This window comes from Mchenga conophoros, linkage group LG15 (assembly GCF_057382185.1).
Source record: "Mchenga conophoros isolate Kocher_MC1m ecotype Shallow Benthic linkage group LG15, M_conophoros_male_GT1.1, whole genome shotgun sequence".
NCBI lineage: Eukaryota > Metazoa > Chordata > Actinopteri > Cichliformes > Cichlidae > Mchenga > Mchenga conophoros.
Window position 1 is genome coordinate 8446714 of NC_140540.1, and position 27211 is coordinate 8473924.

At 40.1% G+C, this 27211-nt stretch overlaps 1 protein-coding gene across 3 annotated transcripts; it reads left to right on the top strand.

Annotated features, from left to right (window-relative positions):
• LOC146557689 (3',5'-cyclic-AMP phosphodiesterase 7B-like) lies at positions 1-26785 on the top strand. 3 transcript variants are annotated; one of them, XM_085246123.1, is made up of 14 exons: positions 1-285; positions 5071-5131; positions 7431-7493; positions 14611-14700; positions 17639-17802; positions 17896-17959; positions 18180-18275; positions 19424-19524; positions 20696-20827; positions 20926-21017; positions 21448-21586; positions 21719-21821; positions 22269-22349; positions 23387-26785. In XM_085246123.1, the coding sequence occupies exons 3-14, from the start codon at positions 7469-7471 to the stop codon at positions 23596-23598; spliced, it is 1299 nt and encodes a 432-aa protein (XP_085102249.1). In that variant the 5' UTR covers positions 1-285; positions 5071-5131; positions 7431-7468; the 3' UTR covers positions 23599-26785. The 3 variants fall into 3 exon arrangements, with proteins under 3 accessions (XP_085102249.1, XP_085102248.1, XP_085102247.1); XM_085246122.1 differs by lacking the exon at positions 7431-7493; XM_085246121.1 differs by lacking the exons at positions 1-285; positions 5071-5131; positions 7431-7493 and adding an exon at positions 7527-10998.
• The last annotated feature ends 426 nt before the right edge of the window (positions 26786-27211 follow it).

Here is a 27211-nt window from a genome sequence, read left to right on the forward strand (position 1 = left end):
GGGCAGGGGCGGAGAGGGAAAACAGCAACTTCGGTTTCACCTTTTAAAAAGCCCACAGTATCCTTACCACGCGAGTATGATGAGGGACAACCGCGAGAGGAGGATGAAATAGTTGTTTTAAAACAGTTGTCAGCTCGGACTCTGTCACCTTTCGTCCTGCTGTACGCGATTAACTCCTGAGCTCCCCCCGTGACATGAAAACAGTCCGCACGCGCCTGATTCCGTAGCGTTCACTTGTCATCTGCGAGCTGCCACGATGGTTAAATGTCCTGTTTAATGGTCGAGGTACGTAGACTGTGATTTTTTTCCCCAGCTGTGTCGGCTGCGTGCCTCTAAACAGACAGACTTGTTTTGTAATAGGCCTTAACGGCAGAAAGCCGTTACACCGTAACGACCTGTGAACAGTCTTTGGCGCTTAAATGAGAGTTTGTAGTGAGCGAATACTGTTTATGGTGCATGCTGTGGCGTTGCATTAATACCGGATGAGCATGCTAGTATTCTCATATGGACTAAATGTTTGCACGACATGTAGCAAGCCAATAATGACCTTGTGTTTTTTTGTGGTAAAGACTTATTGGTGCAGGCTTGTTCTTGTACGCCGTGTTTGCTGCAGTGTTCGGCCTTGTGTATTATTGCCATGTGTCACGTCAGTGTACTGACAGATTTACAGCAGTCAACCTGCAGCCTGGGCACTGCAGACCACACGCAAGCAGGGGAAAGATGTGAAGTGGACTTGTTTTTGGCTGGGTTTGCTTGTGGTATTTGCTGACATGCCACAGCATATATGTTAAGTATTAGATGTTCAGTTATAAATGTCTAAGCAGATACTTGAATTGAATATGCATAAATTATTTACATAAGGTATGGGTAAAGAGGTGCATGAAAATTATTAACCTTAACCTTATTAACCTTATAAATAAATAACTCTAATCCTAACTAAAGGGTCTGTAGCCTATTAGAGAGGGTGGTTTTTACAATAAAAGTTATTTCAGGAACTTTGTAACGCACCTCATGGTTTTCCATGAAGCGTGGAGCTTACTCAATTGTGGGGAAGATGGTTTAGCTGTCCCCACTTCTTGACTGTGTGGCATTGTAGTGCTACCAGCAAGTTTTTGGTAGATGATATTATTGAGTAATTGTTGAATTTTTGGGTTAGTTTCTGTTAAATTGTCATTGTTAGATTAATTCCCTGATTTGATGTTTACTATTCTCTGCCCTCTGATATTTTGAATAGACGCTGATTATGCATTATTATGCATCATTATGCACACTGCTTATTTCTTTTATTCCATGCATCACTTAGTACAAGTGATGCCTGCACAGACCCTGCCCATGAAAACTTTTGAAGAAACTGATCCATAACATTAACATTTAATATGTGTTTTCTTTGACCATGTTCCACTTCAGGGTTTAATGAAATTTGTCAGTGGTATATATGAAAAGTTTTAAATAATTTAAAACTATTTGTTGTCCAAACATCTGTATCCATGACTGTCACTGACCTGTTGGTACCCGAGTGGACATTTAGCTACAGATGCAACCATTCATATGTTGTACCACATCCATTTTGTATTGGCTAAATATTCAAACATAGTGTAACGAAAATTTAAAACACTTCAAATTGCCATTTGTTTCCCTAGCACAAAACGGATGGGGGATAAATATCAACAAAAACAAAACATTGACTCCCCGCTATGTACAGGAGAGTGAAAAGCTGTGTTAGTCATAAGCATTTGAGAGAGAGAGAGACTTAAACTAGAAAGCTGGCCAAATGAAATGAGTAATGATGTGAGCATAGAGATCATGGAAAAAAATGACAAGACGTGTCCTGTAAACATGCCATAACCACGTGGGCTGAATGAGCGAACAGTCACTGCCTCTGGTTTGCCTCCTTCCACCCATTTCCTGCTTGACGGTAAACAATGTGCGCTAAATCAGATGTAAATCCTCCTACTCAAGGTACATGCTTATGACTGTCTTGCTCCAAAGGAGTAACAAAGTAAGAACATGTTTAATAATGGATAACAGATGATTTGTCAGGTTAGCTAGAGTACCTGCTTTCAGTCATAAGATAAGATAAGATAGATAAGATAGAACTTTATTAATCCCTCGGGTGGGTTCCTCTGGGAAATTCGATTTCCAAAAAAAGCACAGCAACGACCGAAGTTACAGTTACAGAATTGTTATATATATATATATATATATATATACACACACACACACACACACACACACACACACACACACACACACATATATAAATACAGAAACAAATATAAATAAAATATACAAAGGGGATAAATAGAATAAATAGGAATAAAAAATAAAAATACAAGTGAATTGCACATTTCAAGTATTGAGTCTATTGCACTGTTGACTATTTACAAAAAGTATTGCACAAGGTATTGTACAGTGAGGTGAAGAGGCACTACAGCTTAGTTGTTCCCCCCTCCTTTGTCCTCCTACTTCCCCTCCCTCTCCCCTCCAGAGAGGAGTTAAACAGTTTGATGGCGTGTGGGACAAAGGAGTTTTTAAGTCTGTTAGTTCTTGTCTTGGGGAGAAGCAACCTGTCACTGAACAGACTCTTCTGGTTGTTTATGGCCGTGTGCAGAGGATGCCCAGCATTGTTCATAATGTCCAGCAGTTTCTTTAGTGTCCTTTTCTCTGCCACTGTCACCAGAGTGTCCAGCTTCATGCCGACCACAGAGCTAGCCCTCCTGATCAGTTTCTCCAGCCTGGATGAGTCCTTCTTTGCTGTGCTGCTCCCCCAGCACACCACAGCATAGAAAAGTACTCCAGCAACCACCGACTGGTAAAACATCCTCAGGAGCTTCCTGCAGATGTTAAAAGACCTCAGCCTCCTGAGGAAGTACAGTCGGCTTTGGGCTTTTTTATACAGGTGCTCTGTGTTGCATGACCAGTCCAGTTTATTGTCCACCCACAGCCCGAGGTACTTGTACTTGTTGACCACCTCCACCTCCTCCCCCTCTATCTGAACTGGCAGTGGACCTTCTCTGGACCTCCCGAAGTCCACAACCAGTTCCTTAGTCTTTGAGGTGTTGAGTTGCAGGTGGTTTGTGTGACTCCATGCGACAAAGTTCCTCACCAGACTTCTGTACTCCTCTTCCTGATCATCCCAGATACACCCCATGATGGCCGTGTCATCTGCAAACTTCTGAATGTGGCATAATTCAGAGTTGTAGCAGAAGTCAGAGGTGTACAGGGTGAAGAGAAGAGGGGACAGCACAGTTCCCTGTGGTGCTCCTGTGCTGCTGACCACTGTGTCAGACGTGATGTCCTTCAGCCTGACGTACTGTGGTCTGTCGGTGAGGTAGTCGGAGATCCAGGCCACCAGGCAGGGGTCCACCTCCATCCTGTTCAGTTTTTCCTGAAGCATACAGGGCCGGATGGTATTAAAGGCACTGGAAAAGTCAAGAAACAGGATCCTGACCGTGCCTTTTCCCCCATCCAGGTGTGAGTGGGCTCTGTGTAGGAGGTACAGGATGGCATCCTCCACTCCGACACCCGCCTTGTATGCAAACTGTAGTGGGTCCTGGGCATGTTGTACCTGTGGTCGGAGGAGGTTGAGGAAGAGCCACTCTAGAGTCTTCATAAGATGTGACGTCAGTGCCACCGGTCGGAAGTCATTCAGCTCATTGGGCCGGTTCCTTTTGGGGACCGGGACGATGCAGGATGTCATGTATATATATATATGTGTGTGTGTGTGTGTATGTAGTTTGTTCCCACATTGTACCCAGTCCCCTCTCACCCGTTTCCAAAATGCACATAGATGTCAAGCCATTATAACTATTATAGCCATTACTGGCTATTATAAATAGATGACCTCAATTGGGAAATGTACCGAGCTGTGTCTGACTGATCTACAGCACAGGACTCTGGGTTTTAATTATACTCAAGAGCTGACATCAGATCAGGGTACACAGGCAGATGTGGCACTGCTAGCAAGCTTTATCAATTTTGACTCATAAGACAGTCATGGTATTTTAATCTTTTGACATTCATATTACTTTGAAGGGACTCTTCGACATTTTGTAGTACAAAACAAAATTTAAAAAAAAAAACGTCCAGTGGGACAGTAGCATCTGAGCTGAGAGTCTTAAACGGAGGCCTGAGTTTAATTGGAGGGTGAGAATAAAGTTTTCTGAATATATAATTGAAAACAATTACATAAACTCAGGGATTGTGACATTTTTGTAAAAATAATTCTTAACTGTAAACTTAATGTTAACTTGCCGTTATACCAATAACGATAGTAACAGTGTAATAGTATCAGGTATTGGAGGGTGGGAGTTGAGAAGAACAGTACTGTGAGTCTTATCTGCTCCATCTTTCACTATTAAAGAAACAAACAAACAAACAAAAAAACATGTGATTTAAATTAGAGACAAGTACACCTTTGATAGAAAATGACTAAAAAAGATGACTAAAGACCCCTGGCTGTGAGGGCCAACCATGTGGAAGCATGTGATCAATGCGCAAATCATTGCCAGTGTATGCCAGTATGCCGCCTGACCCACTTTTTAGCATTCTTGGCCAAAACACAGATATGTCTCTACTGGAAGCACAGATGCCAGTGTCACTGATTGCCCCTACCCTCTCTTACTCACTGTGATGAATAATAATCTTTAAATAAATACCCTTCTTCCTTCCCCAAATTACTTTTTCAGTTTGACAAAGCACCCAACACAGGAAGTGTCCTGATGTGATGAAAATAGACCAAAATCTCCTGAAATATTTGCTATTTGCTATGGTTGGATAGATAGATCATCTTTAGTTCGTTTTTAGTTTAAATTCAATTTCCATTTATAACTGTTCATTTAGAATTTCTCTTACTTTTAAGTGAGGGCTTGTGGGAAAAGAGTGCAGGGGTGGCACACAAGTGTGAAAACCGTCTGTGGCTTCACACGTAGGGTCACTGCGGCTTTTAGCACAGTTTCCTTTTTCACTAAACACAGTTCATTGATAGCAGTGTGCATATTTTTGGCCTTTGTAATATTAATGTCAGCCTTTCCTTCCCTTTCCCCTTTTCCCTATTCCTCTCTGTCACAGAGGTGTGGAGCTGTAGCCTTCAAAAGTTGGGAGCAGAATGCCATACAGGTTCGCATGCTGGGTAAGAATGATCATTGACCCGATTCCATCAATGTGCTACGTATGCTGTAAATACAGCATATGTAGTCAGCTGTAGTCTGGTAGAAGATAGTGTTTTCAGATATTTGGTTTCAGGCTTTCACTGACCTTTGGCCGAGAATAATCTCTATGTCAAACAGGGATGCATATTTCCGCTATCTCTGTAAACTGTCTACATTGTTCAGCTCTGTGGGTTTCAATACACAATGTGTTTTTAATCTGGAAAAGTCCTACATATGCAGGACTTAGCCTGCTTAGGCCATGTTTTCAAAGGCTTTATCTTGAGAGGAGATATAGCTGTTAATCATAACTACAGTCTTAGACCTTGGGGATGAGACGATGAAGTGTAGCCACAACAGTGTGTCTAAAAATACAAATGCTGATGTCGTTTAACCCCTTACACCATGAATGTCATTGTAGCTGTTATAAAAACACAACCAGCACTATTTCTTGAAAGCTACTATATGAGACACTTTCACTGTTAAGACTCACTGTGTTATTTAACGTTTTTAAAATACATATATCCTTATATCTATCAATTTATCTATCTAAATGATAGGTAATGGGTACAGGCTAGTTTAATGACTGCAGGCTATAACTAGGCAGAAGACAGACACTGTGATGAGAGTACTCTTTGGGAAACGGAAACTCAAAATTAGGAAGGGGTTCCCATTAAAGAAAATAAGACACCTGAAAGAAGTCAGTGAGTCAGGCGAGCTGATTTTTGTTCACAGCTCTGACTTTGACCCCCTTTAGTTTCACATGGTTTGTGCGGGAAATCCTTGACAATGCTTGAGTTTTACGGAGAAATGCTTGAAAACATTTGAAATTGGAATTGCACTGATATCTTTATAGGTCGCTGTTTGTTTCAGTAGTTTGCCTGAGATCAATAAAATCATTTAGAGAAGATTTTATCTTTGTCTTTCTCAGAAAATGTAGGAGACGTTTGTCGATTATTGCATGCTGCTCTGAGCGTGTGACTGTAGTGTGATCAGCTATTCTTTTTTTTTAAGTCTGTGGGTGGGACATGACAACATGTGGGGGACACTGCAGTTTCAATGAGTGCAGGCTTGAAAAGAAATCATATTAAATTAAAGAAAGACCCAGTCTTCAAGTCTCCTTCAAAAATCTAAAGGACAGAGAGTCAGTGGTTTCCAGCCATATAAAGTGATCTTTATTAGAAAACCTACAAAACGTACACTGTTCACATCTTTTTTCCCCTTATTTTATTTTTTATATGTGCACATGTTGTGTATGAGCTGTGTCTATCTGATAGATAATGATTGGTTAAACCACGGCACTGTTTACCCCCTGTTAACATGTCGTGCAGAGATCTGGAAATGCATTACAATGATGCAGACGAAAGCCATATGTAGAGAGTGAGCAACTGGTTAAAATTCACTGTACGGATTACAAATGATTTCAAATGTTAAAATTTGAGTTGAATGAAATCTTAAGTATGTGTTATTAATGTTGATATAGCATTCTGCCTTAAAGGAACACCTCAGACTTGAACAGAGAGTTATCAGACACAGATATGTTTTTATTTGCTGGTGGTTTTAAGTAAAAGAGGCATTTTTACTGTTCTCCTTAGGCTACAGAGATTTAGTGTTCCAATCAACCAAGCTAAAAAGAGTAACCCACGGCACAGATTTTCTTATCTAGTACAAGGTAACCTTTAATTAAAAATTAATTCAAGCTTAATTAAATATTAATTCAATAGTGCAATGTTTATGGCAGCAAGACAGACATTTATGCCAGATGTAATGTAAATGTATCATTTTCCACAAGGATGGAATGCACATAAGGTCACTGTGACCTTGACCTTTGAATACTCAGATATAATCAGGTTATGATAAAGTCCAGGTAATCACATTTCATATTTGCCAAAATTGCAGAATTTTCCTTAAGGCCGTTGCATGAATGAATGATGTGAACATATAGACAGTCCAAGGGTTCAATCCTCTGAAAATGGCTGTCACTAGTCTAAGCATAATAATATTCCATGTTTAAGGGGAAATTTGTTTCTGATGTGAATATAGTAAGATTCTTGGTGCAAGCACAGAGAAATACTACAAATACAGCCAACAAGAAAATACATTTTACACAAAATACCAAATGCTGATCTAAGCTACAATGAAACAACTATATTCTCAGCACATAGCAATGATACATTTTCAATGAATTACTCTGTTCTGCATTTACTCTCACTGCCTGCTTCACACAGTTTCTCACAGTAGTGTATCTTTTATCTTAATGCTCTTTGTCTCGTGATTTCTTAGAACGAACTCCCTGCAAGTGATACGTGGCGTTCAAGGCTATGTTCCTGTCATGTGTGTGTGAGGGTGAGTGCGAGGGTGTTGAAACTTTTGTCTGCATGTGACCGTTTCTCAAGGAAACAATTCCACTGGAAAAACCAAAACTGTTAGTACTGCATCCTCCAAATGAAGTGCATGTAAAGAGGAGCACATGCTATATCTAACTGGCTTACATTCACTGAAATTCATTCAGATTAATAGATTTCAGCAGCCACAGAAATACATATATTTTCAGTAATGTAGCAGGTGATAACAAATAACAGATACTTCCATGTGAAAGTTCATTTTTCCTGCAGAAACAGAGCTTCTAACATCTTAGGGAGCTAGTCACACTAAAATACTAACAACAATATCTACATCAATTTTAGCTGTCATTATGATCTAGTTTTCTGCTTTTATCACATTTTTATCTCACTGTTATGGTTCTGAAAAGCTGGATGGATAAACTCAGCGTTAACAGAGACAACTGATAACCAGCAACCTTGTGATCTCATTTATCAAGGATGCTCAGTGTTGGGCTTCAATGCTGAGGAGCTTCATCAGCCTTGGTTCCTTATGAGAACCAGACTACATTTCAGTGGGTTTGAGAACTGAATATTCTGTTATTTAGTAAAAGAAAGTCGTGACAGGCAGAATTTATAGGCTGCATTTGTGAGTCATCAGTGAATTTCATGTAATAAGTCTTTCCAAAGGCAATGACAACAGTGTTTCTGCAGTTTTGCCATTGCCAGCTTTTTAGGTCCAGCACAAGCAATTTGCAGTGGAAATCCAGGTCTTTAATGGTTGAAAAGACATAAAACAGAGAGGTTTGAACTTGTCTTGAAGTACAAGTCTCTGCTACAATTGGGCCAATAAAATCAATTAGGCTAGAGAAGGGACACAGTTGCATGATGCATAATGGTTGTATGAGATAAAAGAATGAATTAGGCTTAAGGTAGAATTGATCGAACAGAGGATTGCAGAGAGTTAGCTTTAGTTTAGGGACATTAGCTAGCGGATTTAAAAATTACTTCATTTTAATTTTGAAAACTGACCATTTTCTTTTAACATTTCTAAAACATGAAAATCTTCTAAGAATTTAAAGGGGTTTGGGTTGTTTGTTTTTTTTCTCAAATCTTCTTCTGCCACTCTCAAAAACCCTTGCTGTGTTTTGGCCCAGGGCTGGTTAGTCACCTATACTGAAGAATTCAGAGCCAATAAATCACAGCAAATCCACCCAAGTGTTCCTGTGCCAGTGAGGCCTTAATGAATGGTGACTCACAGCATGCACCTCGTTTTACCCCCGAGCAGAAGAAGTTTATAATTGTATTCTGTTGAATCCTGCTCCTGTGGCATTGTTACTGAGTCAGTGCACCTGGGAACAGGGCATTAGTAAAAAAAGAGCTTGTATGCATAAGAGTTAAATAAACTATGCGCCCGTAGAGGTGGGAATCTTAAAATAGCTCCTGATATGCTGATGACGCAGATTGTAAACTCTTTCAGGTGATCTGTCCACTTAGTTGTAATATTCACTGTCAATACAGTGTGCTGATTAGAAAATGCAATATGTAATAGGCTGCAGTGGTAGGTGGCTTGCTCTTTGTGGTAACAGAGACTTTGGCAGTCAATATTCTGCCAAAGTAATCAGTGACAACTTCCCTCTGTTCTGTGTTTAAATATTTATTAGCACCAAGTCCTGTGCCATACAAATCCCATCCCAACTTCTTAAGTTTTCCCAAAGTAAATAAATAAATAATTTTAAAAAGTTTTTAATGTCAGAGTTGATGATTTAAAGAAAAAAAAAAAAAAAAAAAAAAGAAAGATCTCCCACTCTGGAGACTGAACCTTGTAAAATGACACAAAAATTACTGCATAAGCATAAGCTAAAAAGTTGGTCCAGCGTTCCATGGCCACGACAAACACTGCATGGTTTCTCCTGGATCTGAGGTTTAGCTAACAGATGGACTCCTCTTTGGTACCGTGAGTGACCTCAGTGCCCCCTCGTCCCCCTAATTTTGCTTCCTTTATAGAAGCTATGTCAGTGGGATTGAAGAAATCCTAAAATTATTCCTTCCACATCCTGACTATAGCCTAAGTTGACATCACCTCGCATTTTGTCCGAATTTCTTCAAGGCTGATCAAAAGTCATGCTCACCAAAGATCTCCGCTCCTGAGTTTTTGCTTCAACTACTACCAGAGCCACACTTGGCCTGCAAGTACCTACGAGCTGCCTTCAGACACCCACAAGCTAACCAAGCCCAATAGGATTGCTTCTCCAGCCTAATGGCTCACTTCACCACTGATGTCCACCGTCTGGTTGAGTTTACTACCTCTATTTATGTTATTGTAATTTTCAATATCTCTCTTTGCTTTAATTTTTTTTTAAGTAATTTGATGCATTGGAAGTTGAATGGACATTATTTAATATTAGTAGTATTTTCTATTGTTTCCATCCAACAATGATGCATATAATTGAACAAAAACTGTAGGCCTGTAGTGAGTTCTTATAGTCTTGTCTGCCTTTAAATGCTAAATTTGTAAAAAATAGACTTAATGTTTTGAACTACCGTTGTTGTGAAAATGAATTCGGGGGACTGATGCGTCTGTGTATATATCCTAAATTCACCTCAAACAGCTTTGGTCTCACTATTCTCACCATGTGACAGAAGCTGTGAACCGAAGCTCGACGGTGTTTCCCACAATCCTATTGGTCTGTTATTGGGCTAGTAGGCAGAGAGAGACGGTGTGTGAGCGAGCTTAGAGAGGGGGAAGGAGGGGCTTTTAGACAACACAACAAGGTTGGCGCGAGTGAGATTGAAGAGGGAAGAGAGAATGCGGCAGAAGGAAGAACCAGACTGTCAGTGGCTCTGGGACAGAGGGATACGCAACGATTCTCTTCTCTTGTTTTTTGGCTTTTCACGGCACCTCACTTTTTGTTTCTTTTTTGTCACTCCTCACCTCTATGCTCTCATTCTTTCTGTTCGACTGACTTTCCTTTTACTGATACCGTGTCTCCCTGCAGTCTCTGTTACACTGTCCTACATCTAGACAACTCCTTCATCCTCACCCATGGCTACCTGACAGTGAGCTTCTCCTTCTGCCTTCCCTCTTCTTCTCCCTCTTTCTTTGTCAACACCACCATATTTTCTCACCCTCTCCTCTGTTTCAGCCTCTGTTTGAGTTTGATATTTTTTGGTGCACCTGTCATCCATCCTTCTATCCCTGCGTGGTATCAAAATGCCTGTCCTAGAGGGACTCTGGGGCCCAGATCTCAGGATGCGGGACACCGGTCTTGATGTTGGGGTCTGTCCAGAGGAGCCTCCTGATTCTCCAGTTTGGGGTCCCCTCAGGACTCCTCCTGTTACATGTGGTGGCCTCTCCCTAGCCCTGGAGCTACCAGCTCTTATACGGCAACTCAGAGCAGCGTGGAGAGCACGCAAGGGAGGCTCTCAGGGGCCAGAGAGAAATCAAGCAAGTCCTTGGGTGGAATCAGGAAAGGAGCAGGAAGAAGAGATAAAGCTGGACACAGAAAACAGGAGTGCACGTGTGGAAGGTAATGCGTCCAAGTTTGAGAGAGACAAATTTCATACGTCTCAGTTTCACCCATTAGCACTGAAATTAGTTTAAGGTCTTGTTTTTTTGTGGTTTTGCAAATGCATTTCATTTTTTTTATTTAAATATTGAGCTTCTGAGTCCGTGCCATGTTTTCACTGTTAACAAGACAGATTTGACAGATTGTCTCTGACAAGCACTCCTCGGGCCGTATGCTTACATGCGCGTGTGGTCGTACGCCACGCAGGTCGAAATGCGGTTCAGAATAGTTCAGACAGCTGAGCAGAGTAGACAGTGAAATGAGGGATTTGGGCTGTAAAGCCAGAGGGTCCATTAAATAAAGCTGTGTTACCATCTGTGAGCTGCAGCTGTCCGTGTGACATCATCAATCAAGCCTATGTCTCTTACTAACGAAGTTCAGCATCAACCGCAATTAAGGACAATGTGTTTTATATTTAACAATCACAGTAATAAAGCATTGGAAAGTTGCACAGCATCAGTTGCATAGCATCATTATCACATAGGATGTGATTCCAAAAACTTACGTTGACTGAGTATTTATTGAATATTTATTTTTGACATTTAGAAGTGTTTTCGGCTCGATCTCGGGCTTCTTCTACGATACCTTCAGTTTGTCTTATCAGTGTTTAGTGAGACTTAACCTTTTAAGGAAAATTAATAGGTTTGAAGTCTGACGGCAACTGGAAAATATTTTTATAATAATCTGATGATTAAAATTGGAACAGCGTGGATTTTTAATAATGAATCGATGATTCATAATGTGGGGAATTACCTTTGCTGACTCAAGCAAGGGGGAAATGGAGAAATACTGTTTTCTGTCGGTGACTTTCCCTGTGATGACCTCATACATGCGACGATTTCTTAATGAGGGCGAATGGCTGTCTGCGCACTGTTCGATATCAGCACATACAAATGTGTGGAGACACTGCTGATAAGTTGTCAGTGGTGATTGTGAGTCATTGTGACATTTACTGTAGCAAGGGCTTAAAGAAAGCGTCACAAAGCACAGATGGATAGTTTTTAAAAAACACAATAAACTTTCATCCTGTGGTTTTGGATGTCAGTCTTAGCAAGACAATGAAGTAGAAGTGCACATACTCATAAAAAAAATAAAAGAATGGTAGCATTACCAGTGGGTTTTTACTGTATCTGGTCAGTGTGTTTACTGTATTTATCTGTGTATCCAGATAAAGCAGCAGCTGTTGGTGGAAGAAAACATCATCTCCCCCTTTGTGTTTAAAATGTGTTTTTCCTTTTGTTGTTGTTGTTTTTTGTTTTGCTTTTTTTTGGGGGGGGGGGGGGGGGGGTTGCTGTCATATGCTGGCACTGCATATGACAGCAATGCATGTGTTAAAATTTCAGAACAGCCCCAAAGTACAGTTTGTGCCACAAACACCCACAGATTCATGGAAGCCAAGTGAATGTATTCCTGTCAGTTCCCCTGTGTCTGCTCGCGTGAGTGGGCGCTATGTGGCAATTGTGCCATCTTGTTTTTGTATTTGGAATCAGGGATTTAACCTCATTTACAAGCGTGCATGTGCACAACAGCATGGTTTGCGTGACGAGGCGCATGTGCGTCGCCGCTTCTTTAATAAAACACCTCCCGACTGATTCACGTTTTCATCTGAAATGACCCAGTTTTGCGCATAGTGGAATCAATGACCTATTTTACCACACGGAGTTAAAGGAAGAGAGAGAGAGAAAGAGGGATGGAGAAGAGGAGCAGGTGGTGATGGAAATGATGGCTCATATTGAGAAGGGATGGGGTGTAGTTGTTGAACGGGAACGAAGGATGAGGGCACTAATGGAGAGGGAGGAGGATGTGCAAAAAGATGCCAAAAATTAGGGAAGAAAATGAAAACTTGGAATGATGTGAATGAAAAATACTGCAGCTTGAATAGAGGGAGAGAGAGGTGGGGGTGGAATTGGTGTGATTGTGTTTGTCTGAGTTAGAAGGAGGATGATCTGTGACTGCGGTGTTTTTCCAGAAGATGTATTTCCTCCTCTCCTCGCGCATCAGAACACAGGATTAAGAGCAAAGAGGCCTTCCCCTTATTCTCCTTTTATTGCAAAAACTAGGCCAGTGGGACCCCTCTGCCTTCTTTAGCAGGCTGAGTCACTTCCCCGCTGCACTTGTTTTTGTTTTTTTTTACATGTATAAATCAGGATTTATAACATTTGTGCCATATGTTTTTTCCTGCAAAGCACACATACACACACACATACAAACACAACATCTACCTGCAAACTCCAACGCTTTGGCAGCTTAAACTTGCATAGCAAGATCTGGCAACTCGAGGGCGTTACCACAGTGACTCAAACCCCATTAACAGGTAGTTCAGTTGCTTTTAGCATCTCCTAAGCAAGACTCAAAGAGGTGATGTGATTTGGCAACCTTAGGGATATAATACGCTCCAGTTCCCCACAACTGACGTGTAAATTATTCAGTATACCCATAGCTTATTCAAGTGCAAATTTTATCTGTGTGCATGTTGGCTGTGACTTAGGACCTAGTTCTTTTGTGTCTCCTCTCTGGCCTCAGAGTGTGTGAATTGCAAAGTGCTAAACAGAGGAAGTATTAGGAGTCTCTGTTTAGCTTTTGTGCTCCTTCTCCATCAGATAGATGCTCGAACCACAAGGAAAACCCAGAAGGGGACCTCTCAGGCTATTCAAGACTGTGGATGAGCGTTCACACAGTTTGCTGAAACACTCGATTCCTTTCAGGAGAAAATTTGCTGTTTGAAATCCATTGGCATTTATCAATATGTTCCCCAGAAAACATTTGTCAGCTGTGTAAACAGTGGAAATCAAGACATTAGGCTGATAAAACAAAACTTTTCAGAGAAGGAACAAAAACAAGACTCCGGCTCTTCAAAGAAATCAATTTTTTTATAATAGAAAAGAAAAAAGTTCAGGTCTTTCAATTAATCTTTGGTTGTAAGACAAACCAGACATTTGATTCAGATTAAAACCAATTGAAACCATCAGTTTCAGCTACACACACACACAGACACACACACAAAGTTTAGGCAATAACAATCTGATAAAGGCAAAGTGTTAGTGTGATCCATTACAGCTGGAAGGTGGCATGAAATCCATTTTCCTCTGGCAAACCCGGATGAGATGCATGATGTCCTGGTTCTTCTGTGTCATCAAGGATCCTCTTGTTTCACGGGGGCTGATCTGAATCTGAATCCATGAGGCTGATTATCGTGACTATCTACTTTAAGTACAACACTGTTCCCAAAACCCTTCTGGCTGCTCTGTTTTTTGTTCTTTGTAAAGTTTTATTTTGCTGTTTTCACTGCTTTGAGGCATTGTAAACCCACACAGGTTTTTGTTTGTATCATCTCTGCTAAGCACATTGAGTGTACTTACAATGAAATGTCTTATATAAATAAAATTGCCATTGCCGTCAGCCCCTTGTTTGCTCTCATTCCGTCTCCGCGCTTCCTCTTGAAATCTAGACTTATTATTCATGGGGTATGTGTGCCACTAAAAGCCACCACAAAAATATAATCCCAAATCTTTCTTTCTTTATTCATGTTTCTCGGTTACACCCCCTCTGTCTTTCTTTCTTCTCTCCATCTAGCTGATGGCAGGCTGAACACTGGTCATGCTGGTGTGCTGCTGGCTGAGAGACGAGGCTCTTACCCATTGATTGATCTGCGAATTTTAAAAAGTAAGTCTCCTCATTTAAAAAAAATATACATGTAAAAAACTATTCTCCTTTATACTTCTTGGAAAATGAAATTTTCTTGGAACAACAATAAACTGTATTTGATTGTTTCTGTATTTCAGTCTAATATTAACACCTACTAAAAGGTACAACAGTGAAATTTAAGTCAAACAGTCAAGATTTAATTGAAGGGCAAACTTTCAGTTTTCATTCAAAGGGTTTAACAAATGTAAATTAATTAAAACTTTGTTTGCAAATCACACACAATATAAGGATTGTTTTTAATACTTGGGTGAAAATCAGCCCATGACTGCCTGAAGTGTAGAACCCATGAGCATCATCAGATACTGTGTTTCATCACTTGAGATGCTCTTCCGGGCTTTTAATGCAGCCACCTTCAGTTGCTGCTTGTTTCTGGGTTTTTCTGCCTTCAGGTTTGTATTTAGTAACTGAAAAGCCTCTCTGTTGTGTTGAGATCAGGTGACTGACTTGGCCATTGAAGAGTATCTTATTTTGCTGCCTTGAGAAACTCTTGGGTTGTTTTTGGAGTTTGCTTTGGGTCATGATCTGGTTGCACTGTGAAGCTCTGTCTGATCAGTTATGCAACATTTGGCTTATTCTGAGCAGAGAGTGTAGCCTTGTACACTTCACAATTCATCCTGCTGCTTCTATCATGCAGTCACATCATCAATAAACACCATCCAGCCATACATGCCTATGCCATAACATTACCTCCACCATGTTTGACAGATGATGTGGTATGCTCCGGATCATGAGCTGTTCCTCTCCTTCTCCATACTTTTCTCTTCCCATCATTCTGGTGCAAGGTTTCACCTGTCAGATTCTTTTTTCTTTTCCGAACTGTGAAAACTCTTTGAGGTAGGGCTGTGCGATATGACCAAAATCTCATATCCCGAAATAAGAATTCTATTTTCCCGATAACGTTATAAATCACAAAAATTTTACATTTCCTGTAAATTCTGTGAATCTCAGGCAGCTCGACTTGCGTGAAGTGTTTCCAGCTGCGCGTCCTTCACCCTGAGTCGAGGGTTTTAACCGATGCATGAAACTATATATTTTTAGACATAAGTTGTATTTATTACACGGCGTGCTGCGGGTTGCCTGTTCTAACGTTTGAGTCTAAGGTTTATTTTTTAGCACCTGGCGGCTGTTTTTTTTACTTCTCATCCGTAAATAATCTGCTCTTTCACGTGATTCTGTTTATTTTGAAAAGTCTCAACAGGATCTTGAGCTTTATTGTGAAAAGTTTATGTGGAACATAAACAAGCGGACACGCGATGCTGTTACCGTCGTTGTTGCTAACCACAACGCATAAAAACAGGCGCTTGTCCGTCAGTAGTGTGGTTATATTACATATAAGAGAAAGAGAGAACTTTAAGAAATTAATATAGCCACTACAGTGACCATCAGAACGATGAAAAAATATTGTCGTAAACAGTCTAATCTTGCCTTGTTGTTCTTGAGTGTTTACCAGTGATTTGCACCTTGTTGTGAACAATGATACACCTTCTCCAGAGGTGTGTTCATGACTTGGTTAGATGTTGTAAAGTTGTTTTTCTGAACCATGTAAATGATTGTATCGTCATCCACTTTAACTGTCTTCTGTGGTCTTTCAGGTCTTCGAGTGTTACTTAACTGGTATTCCTTCGTTTTAAGAATGTACCAGATTGTAGATTTAGCCACTCCTAAAGTTTTTGCTCCTTCTGTGATAAGTTTGTTTTATCAGCCTAATGTTGGCTCTCTCACTTACCCTGATCTCTTTGAATCATCTCCAGATATTGTCTGTATCATTTGGGAACAGGCCTCATCTGTCCATGAAACTGCTTGTCAGTCAATTGTTATGTATTATTGTAGGGTCTACCTTACAATATAAAGCACCTTGAGGCGACTGTTGTTGTGATTTGGTGCTGTATAAATAAAATTGAATTGAATTGAATTAAATTATTTTTGACCCCTCTTTAACTGTGTTAAAGAGTGGCTGTAAGTCATAAACAATTAATGCACAATTTTTTTTTAACCCCCTTATCTTAAAGCAGAAAGTCTGCACTTTAATCACATCTATTTTTTTCTTTCTTTGATTTAAAATCCACTGATGTTGTTCACAGAGGCCAAGCAGTCTCTTTGTTCAAAACAGTTACCTAACTGTACATCAGTGTGAAGCAGTGTTAGTCGTGTCAACCTAAGAAAGTGCTCAAATTTCTTAGTTTTTTTTTCTTGTTACATAACAATTACAAAATACTATCCTTGTAAACCACAAAGGCCTTCTAGAAAAGACTGTCTGACATTCCCCCCTCCCTTTTTTTTTTGGCTTTTTACTAAGCTGTTTATTTCAGCTATAAATACATTTAATGACTAACAACACATGGTAAAAACAAACAAACAGTTTTTATGAGTGCTTCTGATTTTAACATATATATATTTCTCTTGTTTTACTGGCATCAGGTTGGATGTGATAGGCTACTACTGCCAGATGGTGGCAGCAATGTGCCTGTAAGCAGTTTACTGAGCATGATGAAACAATAACAAGAAGAAAAAAAACAAAGCAGTAAAACATGTGTGCCACTGTGAAATTAGATGCTACTGTATAAACAGGAGAAACATGCAAAGCCAGAGACAACCACAGCTTTCATGAAGGAGGTTCAGTGCAAACTCATATCACAAGTCTACCACAACTATGCACAGTCATTTGAGCAGGGGTGGAAGAGGGGATTTTCAAAGAGTAGGCAAATACCTCCTGGTGAATAAATTATTTTTGAAATTCCCACCCTTTGTAATGATGGGGTTTTACCTAAAATATTTCTCTTCTTGGTTTCTGTGACAGAACAACATACCATTTAAATCCTGTAGGTCACCCATTTGTGTAGAAAACGTGTTTCAGCTATTCACACAACATGCATTTTCTTTCTTTTTGTAATTTAAGCCAGTGCCCAACAGGGGGAGGTAGAGACCGTCACCAGGAGAAAGGTGAAGCGTCTCCTGAGCTTCCAGAGATACTGCCACGCCTCTAGGTTGCTGAGGGGGTTAGTTCCTCACACCCCCAGGTCCTTACACTTGCTTGATGATGACTACCTGGGACAAGCTGCTGTGAGAAAACACACAGACATATTCATATGCAGTCAAAGCCATACACATATTCCCAACAGATAAAGTCTGACAATTTTCTTTCTTTCTTTCTAGCACATGCTATCAAAAGTAGGCACATGGAACTTTGACATTTTCCTCTTCGATCGTCTTACAAACGGTGAGGTGATTTATTATTAAATTGGTTATTTTCATAAACTTTTTTGACCCCCACCTACAGGATACAATCCACCATCACTCTATGCATGCTTCCAGCACAAACACTGTATAAAGTTATTCCATATGAAATGTAAAATGTGATTTATTTATTTTTTTAACTTGGTGGACTTACTGATCTGAGTTATATGAATTCTTTTGAATGTCAATGTTGTGTGCTTTAGGTAACAGCCTGGTGACGCTGATGTGCCATCTCTTCAATGTCTACGATCTCATTCACCACTTTCAGCTGGATATGGTCAAACTTAACAGGTTTCTTGGTAAGCTGCAATAAAGTGTTCATAGTTTTTTTAAGCTTCCGACTTAGGAATTCTTTCTCAGCTTTAAAACACTGCTGTCCTTACACATAATTATTTCTCCTGCCTCCATAGAAACATTACTTACTATGAAGTGCGCCTGCACTGTTATTTTGGCGGGACTGAAAGCTGAGAAGGAAAACTCCCAATTGCTTTTTACTCAACCAGTAAATCATTACAAAAGAGACTCTGAGCACTAACAACAAATCTGGGCAAAGTGATAGTCCGCACATTCCTGTAGTAAGTGAATATTAACCCAGTAACCATAGCAAGCTAAATGGTACCTCATAGACACTGCAGAGTAACAATGAGCTACGTGTTGTTATGGCAACAGAGCACACAGTCAACATCGTTTTGTAATTTCACACAGCAGAGGAAAGAAACACAATCTATGGGTTCAAGTATAAATGAATTTTTGCACGATGGAAATGACATTGAATGCCCCGCCAAAATACTATCTGTCTACCTATCACCTGCCAGCTTCCTAGTACTGTGCAAGTCAGTGTGATGTCTGATTGTGCTGGGTGTAATGTAAAGATAATGCAGGAAGTAGTGTGGTAAAATCACAACAAACAAGTATTTATTATTTTCTGTAGTGAGATTATGTCTTAAACTGATCATATCCAGTGCCAGCTGACCCGATTCAGACATTGTCTGGACTTTGTGTGCGTAAACTGATCGCAGTAAAGACATTTCAAGTCATCAGAATTTTATAAAACTAATTAGCCATTTATAGGACTTGTTAAGGAGTAAACACATCACCCGCTGTGTTCACTCCTTCTGAATCAAACTCTGGTTCTTTTTCTATCGCGGTGCAGTTTGCTTGTGCAGGTGTGAATGTGGTTATCACACCATGGTGTGACTATGATCCAAGCTATGAGGATTCAGCTCCCACATACCAAGAGACCATTAATAATTGACATATGAAACTATCTAGCACATATATTTGTTTCGCAGGCCGGACGTGACACCCTTGGACCAGGGTAAACAAACTGTTGGTGTGAAAACACCCTTAAAATCAAATGGAGATTGAAACAGTCAAAACAGTAGTGCAGGTCAGTGGTGTGAAAGTCGTGTTTCACAGGGTTTGGCCTTGTGTTTTTCCTTGCTAGGCATGGTGCAGGAGGACTACCACTCCCAAAATCCCTATCACAATGCTGTTCATGCTGCTGATGTTACTCAAGCCATGTACTGCTACCTAAGGGAGCCCAAGGTAATGAATAATACTGTATTCACACACATGCGCTCTGCCTCTCTCTATCTGTCATACTCACACTGTAAGACCTCACCAGGCTAAGCTTCTCCTTGACATATTCTATTAGCTTTGTTCCCTCTGGGATAATTCCCGCTCACTTAGACTCAACGACACATCAATCCATAGCTCTGAGAACTCTCCAAAGCCCTCTGACCAGATTAAGCTTCTCTGCATCTTTCCCTTTTTTCAGTAATTGCTTTTGTGTCCTCTTTTGCTCTGTGAAGTGCTTTGTGATGCTTCTATTTCGGTAAAAGCCCTGAATGAAATTCAGTCAGCACACGCACCAGTGTGTCATAGACAACAAACATTCCTTTATAAGAACAGGCCTGGAGGTCAATATTCTATGATTACATGCTATGGCACACATCTAGGCTTTAACTGCAAGTACTTTAAATGGCATGATACACAATTTGTTTTCTCCAGCAGGTAATATTTGTAGGCTGTGCTATGAAAGTTAGAGGTGCTTTATACCACATTCAGATCTACTGAATGAGTAAAGCACAAGAATCACAGACCAAAACGCTCACATTATGTAGACGCACACACACATATTTTATCTACAGTCTGAGAAGCTGTTTTTAAAAGTGCTACAGTCATCAGCCCACATAAAATATTTAAAAAACAAACATATTACGGTGTGCCCCCACAATGCCAACAAGTGCATTTTCTTTCTTGCCTTCTCTTTTGAATGATTCTAGTTGAGTGAATTTATAAAATACATATTTTAGCCTGGTTTTCTGAAAATTGGTGTCACTTTGGCATGCAGACTGGAGCAGCCAGAGATCAAACTACCGAGCTTCCAATTAGTGGATGATCTGCCCTACCTCCTAAACTACAGCTGGTGTAGCCAGTAGCTACTTAAACACGCAGATACTGTTTGTTTTTGGTTTTTTTATGCCACTGCATGAATGTTTAAAATCTCATACACAGCCTCTTTTGTAAGTACCAACTGTAAAAACAGACCCAAGAAGTGGCAGTAATAAGAAAACTGGGCACTTGTCAGACTTAGTATTATTCTCCAAAGAACACGTGTCTTTTCACAATCAAGCAAACAAGCTTTCTTTAAAATTTCTTTAAAATGAGTCCAAGTCTTCCTCCTGTGTAAAGAACAAACATTGCTGTGTTGTAGCTGGCAGAGCATCTGAGTCCTCTGGACATATTCCTGGGTCTGATGGCAGCAGCTGCCCATGACGTGGACCATCCTGGAGTCAACCAGCCCTTCCTCATCAAGACCAGACACCACCTGGCATCCCTCTACCAGGTACACACCAGTTTGCAGATGGATGTCAGCGTGTGGATGAAGGGCCTTGTGTCTCGGCCTGTTTGAAACACAGTTTGGTTTTTATTTGTCCTGTCTAGAACACATCTGTGCTGGAGAGTCACCACTGGAGATCTACTGTGGGCATGCTGCGAGAGTCGGGACTGCTGTCCCACCTGCCTGCTGACATGTCGTAAGAACACACAAACACGAATACAGCATAGCAGGCTGATTTGGATATTTGAAAGTGTTACTGTAAAATTTCATTTGTTTAAATGGACAATATGCAGGCTTAAGCTTTAACTTGCACAATATAATGGCTCTAAAATGTAAATCCATCTGTGTTTGGACTGAGAGCCTCACGTCCACTATGTAAGTCTTTTGGAGGGAAGTATTCTAGTACTACTTTATACAATTAAAGCATTTTTGCTACTCGTTTCTTTGCACCATGAGTCTTTGAGCCTTCACAAGAAGGTCAGAGGTCAGTCTCGGTATGTGAGCGCCAACCAAGGAGCTCTCCATGTAGGACGTTATTGTAAAAACAGTTGTTGCTCGGTTACAGGTGGAGTTGAAAGTTTATGTTTTGCTGTTTCATCTTGGTGACGCTTCCCTCTTTTCTGCAGGCGAGACATTGAACAGCGGTTGGGCTCTCTCATCCTGGCTACAGACATAAACAGACAAAATGAGTTCCTAATGACCTTCAGAGAACATCTGGACAACCAGGACCTGGATCTTCAGCTGGCTTCACACAGACACTTTATACTGCAGGTATAGTGCACCGTCTCCATTTCTCACAGCAATTCTTCCTGTGACTTCAGCTTCATTATAAGCTGAATTTGAATGAAAACCTTCTCTACATTTACCGTATATGTGCATTTCTTTCAATCTGCAAACCTGCAGATTGCGCTCAAGTGTGCAGATATCTGTAATCCATGTCGGGTTTGGGAGCTAAGCAGGCAGTGGAGCGAGCGGGTGTGTGAGGAATTCTACAGACAGGGTGAGAGGATGTCTTATCTCAATTTATGTCAAGGTTTTCTCAAATGATCAGTGACATGATCAGTTCATACTTTTACTAATATTCAGTGTTAAAACCAAATGTGCATTTCTTCAAAATACCATTTCATTGTTTAATAACAGCAATACTCTTTCTGTCTTGCAAAGCAATTAAAAAATTCAAGCAAAACTCAATATTGATGTAAAAAAGAAAAAGAAATAGGACATCTCTAAATGTGAGATCAATTAAATGTGTGTTGTTTTATCATAAATGTATTCAATTTAGCCACCACTACCTACTAGTTATGCAGAGATGTCATTTTTGCAAATAAAGACATCACTGTGTTTGAAGTCTATACACAGTATTTTGTTTTTTAACAGAGATTAACATCTGTATCTCTCTTCATTATGTCTTATATCTGTTTTCTGAGTTCTGGCATTTAACCTGCAGGTGACCTGGAGAAGAAGTTTGACCTAGAGATCAGTCCTCTCTGCAACCAACAGTCTGACTCTGTCCCAGCCATTCAGATAGGTGAGTACTAGAGTGCACTTACAGACACACAACTGCACTTCATAGGGGCTCTCTGTGTACAATAAAAAGAAAGCACAACCCCTTTAATTCTAAGGTTTTATATATCAGGAGTTAATACAGTTTATCTGATCAACTACAAAACATCAAATATTTCACTGTGTCATTAATTGTTAAACAAAAACTAAGCCAAAAAGGAAGAAGCGGTTTGCAAAGGGCTAAGTATATCTTTACTGCTTCCACAGAAAACTGCTAAAAAAAAACCCCAAGAGCTACATCTCAGACTCTATAGGCCTCAGTTAGCATGTGAGATGTTAAAGTTCATGACAGTTCAGTCAGAAAAAGACTAAACAAGTTTGGCTTGTTTGGAAGGGTTGCCAGGAGAAAATGAAACACAGCACACTCATATCAGCAAGGAGGTGGAGGGGTGATGATTTGGGCTTGTTTTTCCAGCCAAAGGACTCGGGCACCTTGGAGTCACTGAAACAACGATGAGCTCCTCTGTATACCAATTCTATAGTCAGCTAAAGCTGGGCTAAAACTGAATCGTGCAACTTTTCAGTGATCCCCAGCTCAGCAGCAAATCTACAACAGAATGGCTGAAAAAGAAACAAATTAAGATGTTACCCAGTAAAAGTCCAGACCTGTGGCAGGACCTTAATAAATGAATGGCGACAAACCTTAATAGCCAGAAGCACTATTGTAAAGAAGAGCGAGCCAAAATTCCCCCACGGTGATGTGGCAGACTGATAAAGTCACACAGAAAAAAAATTATTGTTGTTCTATAAGATACTGAATCACCCTGCGTTTGCATTTTGGCTTAGCTTTGTTAAATCAATAATGACGGTGTAATATGTCATGGTTTTTTTTCGTCTCAGGTTGTATTTACCTACATTTAAGACCTGGTGATGGCTAGATTTTTCTTTTATTGTGTACTAATACGGAAATACTTAGAATCAAAAGGGAGCGTGCTTTCTTTTCGCCCTGTTCGCGAATGCCGTACCGTGTGTACCTAACAGAAGATGTCTGTGTGTTTTAAGGTTTTATTTCCTACATTGTGGAGCCCTTGTTTGAGGAGTGGCACCGCTTCACTGAGCCCAGCCTGCTCAGCCAAACAATGCTAGATCACCTGCACAAGAACAAAGCTAACTGGAGCAGCTTACGATGTGCTCACACACCTTCAGATGTGCAAGGCCGCTCCCAAGCTGAGGAGCCTGAAGGAGAAGTTGGAGAGGGAGCAGACATCCCTTAATCTCCCTCCTCTTTCACGGGGTGTTTCATCTTCCTTTATAAATGGAGGAAAGGAGTGTTTTCAACTCCCCTGTTGTGTCCTCCAGGGTGTTTGCTCCCACAGCCTTTTGTTCACGGCTCTGAAAGTGGGAGCACTGGGTTGGGTTGGATACGTGAGAAATGGGTCCCTCTGCAGGAGCAAAGGATTGTAGCGCTGCAGGAATGATGAAAATGGAGGGAGATTTTCACAGTTACGCAGTCAGGATGGATGATCTTAGTAAATTAATGCAAATTTTGACAAAGTCATGCCTTGCTTAATAACCTGTTGATAATATGTGCTTCAAATTAACTGAGGAAAGTGGGAACAGAATGAAAAGTCTGGCAGAAGAGGATGAGTGAAGACAAATGTTAGTGTGTGATTGTGCAATGCTACTGGGAGAGTTTTTTAAAAAGCCAAAATTATATACAAATCAGCTGGACGGTGGTGGAATCATGATGTAAAATAGATGAAAAAATAGGTGGAATATATAAATATATCAAATATACTATGCTTTTTAAACATTTAGACAGTATATATTAAGCTCTTTACTTTTTCCTCATTTTGTACTGCTTGAACTCCTGTTGGATGCTTTTTCAATCAAGTGTCTCACTTGTCTACTTTTCACTGAAGTGCGTTTTTAACTAAAAGCACTAAGTTGGTATGTCAAGGTACAGTAAACTGTAACATGTATTCTGTTTTAACCTGAAAGAGTGACCCAGATAATAAATACCCTTTCTGACTTATACGCACACACACACATACACAAAAGTGTCATCAGCCGCTAGATGCTGAACACTGACCGTCAGGTGGATGCTTGTTTTTGTGACTCGAGCTCGCTCGCCGAACGCAAACGAGAGCCATTTTTAACAAAAAACAACCAGTTTGTCTTCATGCAATGTTACGCTGTGTAAATACTGTGATATACAACCTCAGCACTTCACATGCCAAAATCTCAGCAATGTGTTCATCTACTTACAGGGTACGGTCACTCTTTGTAACAACTTTATAGGTGCATTTATTTCTAACCTCACTTTATAAGCATATACAACAAAGCCTTAACAGCAACTTGGTCTGTCTGTGAAGCACATTGTGTAAGGAGTTTTGTTTTTTGGAGAAGCTTTTTTACAGTGTATGCCTGTTTTTCTTCAGCCATACCAGCATATACTGAAACACACGCACAGTGCTGTAGCAGCTTGTTTCCTGATTGATCTTTCACCCGCTATCGGGGTCAGATTAGGTCGTACAACGGATAAACAAGGCCAAGGTGCCCATATACCGTTATGACACATCATCTCACTGCTTTGTTACCTCTCTCAGACTTTTGTACTTGGTACAGTATCCTGTCTTAGTGTATGCCATGAAGAGACTTGGGCCAATTAGTAACTGCAAATACCTCTTAATTCATATTTATTCTGCAGTGTTACAGAGAAGTATATGCCATACTTACTAAAAATCTATATGGTTTAAATGGTGTTTATAATATGTATTATGTCAATGGTGAGAGTCATCCATAGAAATTAAAATGTGTGTAAATACTGGTTGGTCCAATTACCAAACACACTGCTGTTAAACAGTCTATTTTTTAGCACTCTGCTCTGGTTCTATACAGTTTGGGTTGTCACATGTATGCAGTGTTTACAGATGCCCGGGTTTTCCTGAGCTACAAAGGAGCTTTACGATTCCACCGACCCAGCCGACACGCAGTATATTCTGTACACAATGGTTCTACAGCATAATTAAAGCTCCAGTAATGACATGTTCACAGAAAGTGTAAGATTAATGACGTTTCTATGATGTCTTTTTTTTTTCTAAAGCTGCGCTAGCTGTGTTTTAATGTGCAATAAAGTTAAAAGTCACTGGCCGAGTTGTATGAAAAAGGCCGTATTCATATCTGTAGCTCTGGTTATTAATGGGTAAATTATTAACGTGTCTTCACTGTAGCACTCTGTTGGCTTTGCTCAGACTCGCACTGTTGTTTGGCGTGCGCTCCTATGTCACTGTTATCACCTGTGAAAAGGTTTCATTACTGCATTGGCGCACACTGGCCTGTTTGATTGCATGTAGTGACAGCAGAGAAAGTTTACCGACTAATTCAGCCTCGTTTTCATTTGTGAGTTCTGCTCCCTTTGCCGAGAGCAAATCTGTTTTGTTTTTTACCATTAATACCGAGTGAAAAAACATATAAATATGCTACCTGAACAGTATTGAATTCTGAAGTCACACGTTACTGCCATACTGTAGACCCAGTCCAGACAGAAGGCCTCAGACTGCCTTGTATTCAAATACCTCTCAGAATTAGCACTGATACAGGGTAACTGAGCCATACTGACTTTACTTACTATTATATGTACTGTATGTCTATATGCCAGAGTAATTATAGTATCGACATTACCATAAATATATCTCACGAAAAAGAAGTCTGTGAATTTATATTTTGATTCTCTAAAATAACAGTCGCACCCAGCTGTTTTTTATACCTTATACATAGCATATACTCGTAGAACAACATGTTACAGAATCCTCTGATTTACGTCCTCTGAGGGTATTCTGCAATCAGCAATAACCGACTAACTGTTTGCAAATAACAAAGAAATTTAATGCCGCAACAGATTTTAATCTCACCAATAATCAAATGTCCTTCATTGCGTATAGTGCAGTAACTTAATGATTTCTAGAGAAAGTGACCGCAGTGCTTAAGACTTCAATATATAAGCTCCATTTTCAGTTCTTCTAGTACTCCTCATACTTTAGCTTAAAGTTCCCGGTCAGTTTCTGACTGTGAAATCTGGATCTTTTCCTATTGCATGCTCTTCATCTGCAAAAGGAGTCTTCTCAGTTTTAATTGTTCATATTTCTGTGTGCTACCTTATGGACTATTATTATTACTACAGTGCATAATTATTAGCACAGCAGCTGAATTAAACAGAATATTTTTTGAATGAAACCTTTCACATAAAGCTCTCGATATCCTGTATCACTAATAGAGGGAACTGGAAATTAAAGAGCTGTTTGCACTATGTCTGTCATGCAGTCTAAACAAGAAAAGAGTCTCTATATGGAAAGGTGGGGTGTCTGACGGGTCCTCTGACTGCTCGACTGTACATTTGTGTTCTGACAACCACCCTCTGAGCACTGTGAACAATATAATAAAAGATTTTCAATAACCATACGAGGTCTCAGTTTTTTTGTATCTGTATTTGTGCTCTAAAAAGAAAGAAAACGGGAGGACTAAATGGGAGTTTTAGCAGCTGTAATAAGTACAATTGACCACTAGGTGGTGACAAATCAATTTCACTGGCTTTGATGCCATGCCATTAGTCTTCAATGACACGAGGGCACCTTTGTCTGCTGTTTTGTTTACAGTATGACTACAGTTGTTAACCAGGCAACCAACATGATGATTTATGGGATGTAGGTATGGCTCGGGGTTATGAGCTCTTATGTAAAGCATAAATAAATAGAAGAAGAAAGATGGGGCAGAATCAAGCAGCATGGAGTCGTGTTTATTGCAGTTGCAGGGCAAAGACAGAAGATGAAAGAATCTAGACTTTTAAAATTGCCAAATTGCGATATCGTGGTGTGTTTACTGCATAAT